Source organism: Mobula hypostoma, chromosome 5 (assembly GCF_963921235.1).
Source record: "Mobula hypostoma chromosome 5, sMobHyp1.1, whole genome shotgun sequence".
Taxonomy (NCBI): Eukaryota; Metazoa; Chordata; class Chondrichthyes; order Myliobatiformes; family Myliobatidae; genus Mobula; species Mobula hypostoma.
Window position 1 is genome coordinate 170,197,176 of NC_086101.1, and position 12,250 is coordinate 170,209,425.

General features: G+C 38.6%; 1 protein-coding gene across 4 annotated transcripts in view; it reads left to right on the plus strand.

Moving 5' to 3' along the window:
* LOC134347168 (long-chain-fatty-acid--CoA ligase 1-like) overlaps positions 1-9,648 on the plus strand; it is a 186,952-nt gene extending 177,304 nt beyond the window's left edge. For 3 of the 4 annotated variants that reach the window (XM_063049399.1, XM_063049396.1, XM_063049398.1), the window contains exons 20-21: positions 2,691-2,762; positions 7,137-9,647. In XM_063049399.1, coding sequence (XP_062905469.1) covers positions 2,691-2,762; positions 7,137-7,277 — 213 coding nt within the window. In that variant the 3' untranslated portion in view covers positions 7,278-9,647. Of the gene's footprint in view, positions 1-2,690; positions 2,763-7,136 lie in introns of all 4 variants that reach the window. The other variant, XM_063049397.1, reaches the window with a different exon arrangement.
* Positions 9,649-12,250: the final 2,602 nt, after the last annotated feature.

Here is a 12,250-nt window from a genome sequence, read left to right on the forward strand (position 1 = left end):
GCCCTGCAACAGTGACAAGGAGGGTAGAGTCACTGTCAAGAGGATGTGGATCGACAAGTGTTAAAGGACTTGTCACTCTGTGAATATTTATCACTATAGTATGATGAATCCCTGGATGTAATGCAAACAGCTTAGCTTCTTGTATTTGTCAGAATGGCTTTCCAGGATTTTACAACAAAGGAGGACCTCCTCACTCTTTTGCAATTAAAGGAGAGGATGAGAGGTGAGGATATTTACAGTGGGTTTAAAAAATATGTCCGTGAAAATGATATCCCCATTCATAAACTGGTGGCAATTACAACTGGAGGGGCCCCAGCAATGCGCGGTGTGCGCATTGGTTTTATAGCACTAAAAGTCAGTGCCTACTTCGGGTCAACTTATCTATGTGAAATTGCATTTTCACAGATGAAAATGATTAAATCTAAGTACAGGAGCTGTCTTACTGACAGACACCTCACAGACTGTCTCAGACTGGCTGTCTGTAGTTATGAGCCAAATTTCAGGGAACAAGCAGAAAGTATTCAGCCCCAGTCATCACACTGAGTGCAACAGTCAATTTTTATTCATTTATTTTTCGTGTTGAAATAAAATTAAATAATGAAACTTAGAATTGAAGGTGTGAAGTATTGTAATATTCTTAAAGAAAGACAGCTATGGCCTGTTTGATATGCTAGTTACAGTGTTTTCTTGTTTGAATTAATTTGAAAGTTTGACAAAAGTATTTTGGGTAATTCAAATACAATTAACCCAAATAAAAGGCCTCAAATTGGAAGTACAATCTGAGCTGTTTTTTCTCTAAATGGTTTAGTAGATAGATCTTGCCTTTCACTAAGGTTGAGGTAGGGGATCTTGGGCTTAAAAAGGTTGGCGACCACTATTCTATGGTCTGATGAAATCAAAATTGTGCTTTTTGGCCTTCAGACTGAACGCTATGTTTGGTGTAAGGCAAACACTGTACATCTTCAAAAATATACCATCCCTACTGTGAAGCATAGTGCTAGCTGCATCATGCTGTGGAAATGCTTCACTGCAGCAGGCCCTTGAAGGCTTGTGAAGGTAGAGGGTAAAATGAATGCAGCAAAATACAGGGAAATCCTGGAGGAAAACCTGATGCAGTCTGCAAGAAAAATGTGACTTGGGAGAAGATTTGTTTTCCATCAAGGCAATGACCCCAAGCATAAAGCCAAAGCTACACATGAATGACTTAAAAACAACGAAGTTAATGTCCTGGAATGGCCAAATTGGTGTCCAGACCTCAACTCAATTGAGAATTTGTGGCTGGACTTGAAAAGGGCGGCTCACCCTCTATCCCCAGGCAATCTGACAGAGCTTGAGCAGTTTTGTAAAGAAGAATATAGAAAAATTGCAGTGTCCAGATGTGCAAAGCTGATAAAGACCTACTACACAGACTCGAGGCTATAATTGCTGCCAAAGATGCATGCACTAAATACTATATTGAAGGGGGTGAATACTTATGCAATTAATTAATTTGTGTTTTATATTTGTAATTAATTTGGATCTCTTTGTGGAGATCTGTTTTCATTTTGACATGAAAGATTCTTTTCTGTTGATCGGTGTCAAACAAAGCCAAATTAAGTCCACTATGATTCAATGTTGTAAAAAGATAAAACGTGAAAACTTCCAGGGGGAGGAAATACTTTTTATAGGTACTGTATTTCTGTGATAATAAACCTGATTCTAATTTGGTTGTCTGAATTTGGCTCAAAATATTTTAGGTAACTAGTCAGATATATTTTTCATAATTAATTTATTAAGATACATAATACAGTGGATTCAGGTTAATTGGGCTATTAGTTTATCGGGCAGCCACTTATTTGGGACGACTCTTAAAGAACAAAAACTAATGGGGAAAATAGCTGGGATTCCCTTTGTTTTGTTTTTGAGACAGACACTATGCCAGTTAATTGGGACAGGAGACTGTTGCCAAACAGTTTCTGACTGGTGTTGGTCACATGTAAATGTGTGGCCGTTAGATACTACACTGTGCTTAGAGAAAAGAGTTTTTCAATAGCATCAGTTGTGTGTGTTTCTGTTCAAAGAACAGTGATTTTTGATGAGAAATAGGCAGTAAGAGAATAAAAGTGTTTTACTCACTGCGGTTTCAACCATTCAGGCATGGAGATGCGAGAAATGGCTGGGAGTGAAAATTAAATGAATTTGCTATTTCAGCAAGTTAGGAACTTTGAAGAATTTGAAGGTATCGACAATCATCTTCAATGTTACAATGTAAATGAAGGTTTGGAGGATGCAGTCATCAAAAGCATTTTATGAAGGCAGTCCATTATCTACACTAGATGTCTGCACTGATTTGTTTTTTCATTTTCAGTCAATCAAAAGAACAAAGCAGTGTAAACTGGATGAATTCCTTTGCTGATAGCTGTTAGGAACAAATACACAGTTTTATAGTATTATGGTTGTATTGTTAGTGTTCTAATTTGATCTGTATTTCATTTAAATATATAATTTGTTACTCAGTTATACAGCAGTGTTTTATTTTGCACCTTTTTAATTAATTTCCGTGAAACTTTGGCTAGTTGGGATAGCTGCTTAATTGTGCCAAAATGTACTGGTCTCAATGAACCAGAATCCATGGTATATTAATTGTTGTTCCTCCACTTGTCTTAACCATTTTCTTTCTGTGTGTTCATGTTCCCTTTTATTTTGTCTAGGCTTTAAAGGATGCTATTTTAGTAAATTTACTAACGATTGGGAAGGAAGCTGGACTGAAAACATTTGAACAAGTAAGCATGCAACTGTTTTACTGGCTGTGCCATATCTTTAAAATTAATCTTTAATATCCTTCCTTCTTTCCTTCCTCCAAATTTTGTAACTTCCCTTTGCATTACTTAAGGAGAGAGTTTCTGATGGAGTCATAATCATAGTATTATTAGTGTGGAAAACATGCCTTTTGGCCCAGTTCTTCCATGCTGAAGCACCTATCTCAACTTGAACCTTTTTTTTGTTTGGCTCATGCTCCTCTAAATCTTTCCTGTTCATGCACCTGTCCAAATGTCTTTCAAACTTTCTCATTGTTTCCATTTCAAACTTCACCATTTCCACTGGCAGTTTGTTCCCTGTACCCAGTACTCTCCATATGGAAAAATTTGATCCTCGGGCCCAATTTAAATGTTTCCCCACTCACTTTAAAACTATGCCCTGTAGTTCTTCCCTGTGCTGGGAAAAAGACGGTGATCATCCACCTTATCTATGACCGTCATGATTTTCTAAACAACTGTACGTTTATTTATTTATTGAGATGCAGTGCCCAGCATCCTCCAGCATAACGCTAGCCTAATCATGGGGCAAATTACAATAACCAATGAACCTGTCAACCAGTATGTTTTTGGACTGTGGGTGGAAACCAGAACACCCAATGGAAACCCACACAGTAATGGGGAGGACGTACAAGCTCTTTATAGACAGTGGCAGGAATTGAACCCAGGCCACTGGAACTGCAAGCATACCCCTCGGGCTCTGATGCTGCACAGATAACAGTCCACGTCTGTCTCCTCTCTCCTTATAACATGAGCCCTCCAATACCATCAATATTTTTGTGAATCTTTTTTACATTCTTTAGCTTAATCACATCCTTTCTATAGTATAGTGACTGCACACAGTACACCAAATCCCATCTCACAAACATCTTGTTTAGGTATAACAATGAAATCCAAATTTTTGTCCTCTGAAGACACATGTGCCATATGCTGTCCTTACCATCCTGTTCAGCTGTGTGGCCACTTTCAGGAACCTGACCATCTTTGAACCTTTTCTTATTGGTGATCTTAAGGATAGGAGGATCTCACTGAAACCTACCAGATAATGAAGGGTCTTGATAGATGGACGTACGAGAGGATATTTCCATTAGTTGGGGTGTCTAGGATCTAAGAGCAGAGCCATAGAATAAAGGGATGTCCCTTTAAAACTGAGGTAAGGAGTAATTTTCTCAGCCAGAGAATGGTGAATCTGTGGAATTTGTTGGCTAAGTCACTGGGTGTATTAAAGGTAGAGATCGATAAGGGGATTAAATGGGGGAATGGTATTGAAAACTAATCAGCCATGATTGAATGGTGGAGCAGAGTCAATCGGCCAAATGGCCTAATTCTCCCACATTGTAGAATTTTAAGTACTTCTACCCTGGCGTGTCTCTGTTTTACAATAGCCCAAAGCCCCATCTTTTATTGTGTCCTGGTTTAATTTCCAAAAATGCATAATTTTTCTTTTATCTGAGTGAAATTTCCACCTCAATTGCTTTGCCCACTTTTCCTGTTGATCCAGATGCAATTGTTACCGTAAATAAACTTCACTGACCACTACATCACCAATTTTGGTGTCATTCTCTTACTAATGTTGCAGGAACAGCTTCTTCCCCTCCGCTTTCAGATTTCTGAATGGGCAATGGATCCGTGTACACAACTTCACTTTGTTTTGCTCTCTTTTTAAACTACTTATTTAATATATATATTTAATTGTAATTTATTATCTTTATTATGTATTGCAATGTACTGCTGCCGCAAAACAGCAAATTTCATAACGTATGTTGGTGATATTAAACCTGATTCTGATTTTGATTCATTCCACCTACATACTCATCCAAATCAACTCTTTTTTTTCATGTTAACACAAACGTATTGTTGATGAGACTAAGAATGTATTAACCAAAGCTGGCAAAGATCTGAATGGTCACAGCTCCAAGAAAAGGCAGAAAGCTAGATAATCTTTAAGAAAAACACACTATCCAAATTTCCTAAATGGGCCCTGACTATATGTAATATTTTTACTCCAGGCCTCTCGACTAATGAAATTAAACAAGTGGTTTGACCATCACACTCCATACTTCACCTTGTGGTTTGAACAATGCCTTCCATGCTTCAGCTTGTCTATTTTCTGTAAAAACTGAAACACTATTCTTTTGTGGGATTGAAATTATTGTGATGAGCTGCGATTTCCCAATGCACTATCTCTTCTACATTAATGAAATTGAGGATACTTCTGTTTTTCTTTATATAGCAACTTTAGATACTTTTGTAATATTGAAAATTTTGATTTTTAATCCCCAGTAGGATCAGTGTCCTCTAATCATAACCTATTCTCTTTCACATGTCCATTCTAACTACTGATTCTCCTACCACCCATTTACACCAGGGATAATTTGCCATCACCCATCAACCTACCAGCTAGCAGAGGAGACTGGCAAAAGTACTGGCGTAGGAATAGATAAGGGAATAAGATCGGGCAGGGTAAGAATTTAAAATGGGAAGGGAGTGGGACAGAGAGAGTGGTGTGGAAAATAGGAGTGTGCTTAGCATGGAAGGGAAGATGTAGAATGTCAGTTAGCTGAAGAGGAAATGAGGGACAGTCAACATGAACTTTAAATCAGAATATTACCTGGTGAGAAAATGTTGAATTCCAGGGGCAGGGGAAGAGGACCAATATAGGTGGACCTTTGTGGAAGAGGTGAAATATTTTGGAAGTACAGTAAGTAAATTATCCCTTAATGCCAAATTTAAATCAAATTTACTTTGACAATTTCATTCAAACGTCTTTAATAATGAATTTTATGGTGACATATACACTACCTCACTCCCCCTTGAAAGGCTTCATGTTTTATTGTTTTACAATATACCATCACTGGATTTCATTTGGGCTTTTTTGACACTGATCAACGGAAAAAGACTCTTTGGTGTCAAAGTGAAATCAGATCTCTGCGAAGTGATCTAAATTAATTACAAGTATAAAACACCAAATAATTTATTTCAGAGGTATTCAGCCCCTTTAATATGACTCACCAAATCATCACTGGTGCAGCTGATGGTTTTAGAAGTCACATAATTAGTTAAATGGAGATCACCTGTGTGCAATCAAGTTGCTTCAATTGATTGTAGTAAAAATATACCTTTATCTGAAAGGTCCAACTGCTGGTGAGCCAGTATCCTGGTAAAAACTACACCACGAAGATAAAAGAACTCTGAGTAACTCTAGGAAAAGGTTATTGAAAAAGCACAAGTCAGGAGATGGATACAAGAAAATTTCCAAGTCTCTGAATATCCCTTGGATACCTATGACAACTCTGGAGGAGTTACAAAAACTTCAGTGGCTGAGATGGGAGAGACTGTGTATACAACAACTGTTGTCCAGGTGCTTCACCAGTCACAGCTTTATGGGAGAGTGGCAAAGTGAAAACCACTGTTGGGAGAAAAAGAACTCACATGAAATCCCACCAGAGTTTGCCAGAAGGCATGTGGGAGACTGAAGTCAACTGGAAGAAGATTCTATGGTCTGATGAAACCAAAATTGAGTTTCTTGGCCATCAGACTAAACGCTGTGTTTGGTGTAAGGCAAACACCGCACATCATCAAAAACACACCATCCGTACCATGAAGCAGGGTGGCTGTGTTGTGCTGTGGGGGATGCTTCACTGCAGCAGGCCCTGGAAGGCTAGTGAAGGTAGAGGGTAAAATGAATGTGGCGAAATACAGGGAAATCCTGGAGGAAAATGTGATGCATTCTGCAAGAAAACTGCAACTTGGGAGAGGATCTGTTTTCTAGAAAGACAAAGAGCCAAATCATAAAGGCAAAGCTACAAAATAAAGGCTTAAAAACAATAAAGTTAATGGCCTGGAGTGGCCAAGTCAGAGTCCAGACCTCAATCCAATTGAGAATTTGTGGCTGGGCTTGATAAGGACTGTTCACACATGATCCCCATGCAATCTGACAGAACTTGAGTAGTTTTGTTAAAAAAAAAATGGGGAAAAATTGCAGTGTCTAGATGTGCAAAGCTGATAGAGACTTATCCATACAGTCTCAAGACTAATTGCTGCTAAAGGTACTAAATACTGACTTGAAGGAGGTGGGTAATTACGCAATCAATTATTTGGTGTTTAATAATTGTAATAAAACTAGACCAATTTGTAGAAATTTGTTTTCACTTTGACATGAAAGAATCTTTTCTGTTGATCCGTGTCAAAAACACCAAGTTAAATCCACTGTGCTTCAATGTTGTAAAACAATAAATCATGAAAACTTCCAAGGGGGTGTGAATACTTTTCATAGGCACTGTATGTACTATGATAACAAACTTGATTTGACTTTGCCTTTGTATCTTTCAATTTGAATAGGTGAAGGATATTTATCTCTATCCTGAGATGCTAACTGTTCAAAGTGGCCTTTTAACACCAACAATGAAGGCAAAGAGAGCAGAACTAAGAAAATTCTTCAGCACACACATTGCTGAACTTTATGCAAAGCACACTGTATAAACATGTGCATGTTTTTGAGGCAAATCTAATTAGTGTCCTTGTTAATTTGATAATGGTAACTGATGCTTTGCAATGATCTACCAGAATATATATATGTATAAATATATTCGTATTTTGTACAACAAGCCTTGTGAGCCAAAAAATATCAGATCTTATCACTGTTTAAATATATTTGTTAATTTCCAAAATGCCTTATATTTGAAGCATTCATCTCTTTCATGGGGGAATGGCATCACAAACTTGAAATGAAAAGGAAGCACAAATTAAGTTGCACTTGTGTGGAAGGATGTACAGTTATCACAAATGCACTATTGAATAACATAATTTTTATATCTATGTATGCAGTAGCTGTTGCACAAATGTCTAAAGTGAAATGAAAATTAATACTGAAAGCTTTAACAGGATTACATGTTTAATTTATATCTCCCTGACATTTGATTATGTTAAAAAGGCTTGCCATTGTAGATGTTTTTGTACAGAGAACCTAAAGAAGATTTGCAAATTATCAGTGAAATAAAAATAAAAAGTATGTTTTCTGTATATTTGTTCATTGTTATGCATTACTCAGCAAAAAATATGCTTGCTGTGCCAAAATGAGTTGGATATAGCTACCCTGTGAAATATATTGCATAACAGAACTTGTTGCATGCTAAAGTACTATTTTACGATTGCTTCCACAACCCATAACAGTAGGTAGTAAGTTCTTTCATAGGTCGTATATGCCATCCTCAGAGAGCCTGTAGTCACTAACTGAAGGTATTTGCAAATGAAGATCTACTCTTCTGGTCTTTACTTCGTTCTCTCATTTGGGTGTGTACAGTATATTGTGTTGTGTTCGTGCATGTAGGGTGACGACTAAGTAGCTGAAACTTGCTGGCAATAAGATTACATTCTTTACACTGTAAAACCCTTATTCATACATGTGTCAATTCCTGAAGGATTTCACATTCCACTCCTTGTGGGAGAAAATAATTGAGATTAATTTTCCCTCTAATGTCTGAAAGATTCTACATGATTTTTTAAAATCTCTAAACAACGTGTCATTTTTTTTTTGGAGCACTGCATTGGTGTAGCTGTTTGCACAATGCTATTACGGCTCAGGCTGTCAGAGTTTGGAGTTCAATTCAGATGTCATTTGTAAGGAATCTGTATGTCCTCCCCGTGGAATGCGTTGGTGTTCTCTGCAGGCTCTGGTTTCCTCCCACAGTCCAAAGATACACCATTTACAATTGTTAATTGGTCATTGAAAATCAACCAGAGATTAGGCTAGGGTTCAACTGGGGTTGTTGGGTGGTGCAACGCGAAGGGCTGTAAGGGCCCAGTCCATGCTGTAACTCTAAATGCATAAATCAACAAAACATGCAAATTCTGGAAATCTGAAACAAAATACAAAATACTGGAAATTTTCAGCAAGTGGGTTAGTATATACTATGTACTAGTATGTATATAGTGTAGAGGAGATTTACAAAGACCTTGCCTGGATTGGAGAGCGTGTCTTATGAGAACAGGTTGAGTGAACTTGGCCTTTTCTCCTTGGAGCGATGGAGGATGAGAGGTGACCTGATAGAGATGTCTAAGATGATGAGAGGCATTGATTGTGTGGATAGTCAGAGGCTTTTTCTTAGGGGTGAAACATAGTTTTAAGGTGCTTGAAAGGAGTTACAGAGGGGATGTCTGCGGTAGGTTTTTCACACAGAGAGTGAGTGGTGAGTGCCTGGAATGAATGCACTGCTGGTGGCAGTTGCGGAGGCAGATATAATAGGGTCTTTTAGGACACTCTTGGATAGGTACGCAGAGTTTAGAAAAATAGAGGGCTATGTGGTAGGGTCATTCTAGCAGTTTCTAGAGTAGTTACATGGCCAGCACAACATTGAGGCTGAAGGGCTTGTAATGTGCTGTAGGTTTCTATATTTTACATTCTCTGTATATATGGAAAGAAAGATAAAATTAACCTTATCTGTTTATGACCTTTCATTAAAACTGTTGTCACCATTATGAATTCCAATGAAAGGCTGTTGATCTGGAATGTTAACTGTTTTTCTCTCTCCATAGATGCTTCTTGACCTGCTCAGTGTTTCCAGTTTTCTGTGTTTATTTAAGATAATTTATATGTATTTATGTGCCTCTGCTGGTTGGTGTAAGTTGTACACCTGGTGCACTGAAGCAGTTAACCAATGCTAATTCAAATACTTTGCTTTCCCCACATTCCTCTTAAGACAATAATGCACAAAGGAAAGGAAATGTTTAATTAGTTCCAGTTAATGTGTAAGGGAACAAATTATGTACAGTATATTGCATTGTTTGAATTAGTGGTCTTCATGGATCATGTTGACCTCAAAGTCTTGTTGAACCAACCATTAAATATTAAATATATTTACAATTAAAAGTTTAGCTTACAGTAACATTTAATTGAGGATTTTACAACTTTATTTTTTCCATATTTTGTTATGTGATGTTGCTTTGAGCTCTGAAACAGTGCTAAATCAGTCCAACTCCATTACCTGCTACTGTGGTAGCAAGTTATTGTTCAGGTGAAGACAGCACGGTAGTTATAGCACCAGTGATCACCGATCAGAGTAAAGACTTTGTATATTCTCTCATGACTACGTGGGTTTCCTTTGGTTTCCTCATACATTCCAAAGATGTACGGGTTGGAGTTTTGGGCATGCCATGTGTTGCAGAAGTCTGCCGACTCTTGTGGGCTGCCCAGCAGAATGCCCGCTGATTTGATTTGACATAAAACAACACATTTTACTGTATGTTTCAATGTAGAGCTGGAAGTGTTTGGCAGGTTCGCTCACTAAGACTGGAAGACTGGATGAACTGTTCACTTCTGACATACAAACTACTTGAGTTTGCAAACCGTTCTCCGAAATGGGTTAGGGTTAAGGTTAACCCTATTGTAACCTGAGGAAGACCTGCATTGGGGTTCAAAATATCATTGTAATTATATACATTCCTGGTGAGATCACAACTGAAATGTTGTGTATGTGAGCTGTTATATGAATTGGCAGGACTAGAGAGAGTGCAAGAAAGATTTGCCAGCCTGATCCCTGTGATGAGGCTGTAAGGGGAATAAGGGTAGTTGTTGTATAAGGTATAGTAAACAGACTTAGCGAGACCACAGGCTGAGAGATAATCTCATTGAAGCATGGGGTGCAATAATTCCATGGGACTAGACAGAGTAAATGAATGGATCATGTTTCCACTGATTTCTGTGTCTAGAGTGTGTAAATTTTCCAGCTATTAAGAGATCAGCTATTTGATATGCTAAGTGATAATATCAATCTGATCTGTAAGCTCCTTTGAACTAAACAACTTAGCGAATGATGTCTGGTTTGAAATGAGCCAAACTAAACAACCTAGTGTCTTACATTGCATCTCTTGAGCAATAAGTGTAGGCCAGTAAGTCTGCTTATAGATGCTGCTTGTTTTCAAAGTTGTCCTTTAAACGTCAAACTGAATCTTGTTGGTTACATTAAGCAGGGGTCCCCAACCATTTTTGCACTGCGGACCGGTTTAATATTGACAATATTCTTGCGGACTGGCCAACCCGGGGGCGGGGTAGGGTTGCCAACGGGCAAGAGTAGCAGTCAAATACGTTCGGCTCACCCCGAGAAAGACTACAATGACCGTGAAGCCTTGCGCGGGCACCAGTGCACATGCGTGTATGTGCCAATTTTTTTCTACAAATCCTTTTTGGCGATTCTGTCGGGTGGGGGAGGGGTTGTTAATCACCACCCTAATACACTCAATTTCATTTCTAAAAGGGTTTATCTAACGAATTTAATATTAAACACACAGCGCATATTTTCCTCGCATGAATATAGTGATAAGTCAATTATCAGTGGAGCTTGAAGTAAGTGTTGAACGAACTTCCAGTAGAAGTGGTAGAGGCAGGTTCGATATTACTTAAAGAAAAATTGGATAGGTATGTGGGCAGGAAAGGAATGGAGGGTTGAGTACATGGGCTAAGTGCAGGTCAGTGGGACTACGTGAGAGTAGTGTTCAGCACGGACTAGAAGGGCAGAGATGGCCTGTTTCCATGCTGTAATTGTTATATGGTTATATAAGTCACTTGTAAGTCAATAGCATCATAACATTTTAAGTAATGTTTGGATATTAAACACACAGCACCTATTTTCCCCGTATGAACATTTAAAATCATTGCAACACACCAATATCGCTGAATCAGTGGGAGCCCTGGGCTGAATACTTGTTCCCTGCGATACTCGAAGGGGGTTCCTTATGTCCAGTCTATTCCGCAATTTAGTTTTCGCTGCATTCATTGCAGAGATATGTTGGAAATGGAAGCAATGTTTTCAGTGCTTTCGTGGCTGTCTCAGGATATTTAGCCTTGACTTTGATCCGGAATGCCGGCAGAGATGTTATGTCAAACATACTTTTCAGCCCACCGTCATTTACAAGCTCGAGTTGATCTCCTTCCCGCGCTGACATGGATAACGTGCGGGTAATGACCTCGCACGCGTTCAAGTTCAACAGTGCGTGATGGAATGAGGAAAGGTGCAGCTGACTCATATCGCCAAACCATATCGTTTCCTTGCAGTCCGGTAGCACAGCGGTACCGGTCTGCGGCTCGGTGGCTGGGGACCACTGACATTAAGGACTGAATACTGGCTCCTGTTTGCAACAAGAAGCTAACAGAGATAATTGGTTGGAAGCTGAAAAGCAATACTTTGATCTTTACAAGTGTCATCTGCTGTGTTTCAAAAGCTGAGCTTGACAAAAAGTACGTCCATTCCAACATAAGGATAACCCTTCCTACTATTCTTTCTGCAATATCTGTGTGTTTTTTGCATCTGACCACCTAGAAGGGACTTGACTGACTTCATCTCAGAGTAAAACACTTCTCCAGTTATGTTCTAATTTGTCAATTGAGATCACATGTAGCATGATCAACCTCCTTCTGACTCTGGCAAGACTGTTAATATATGTGAACCAAAGCTAATGTA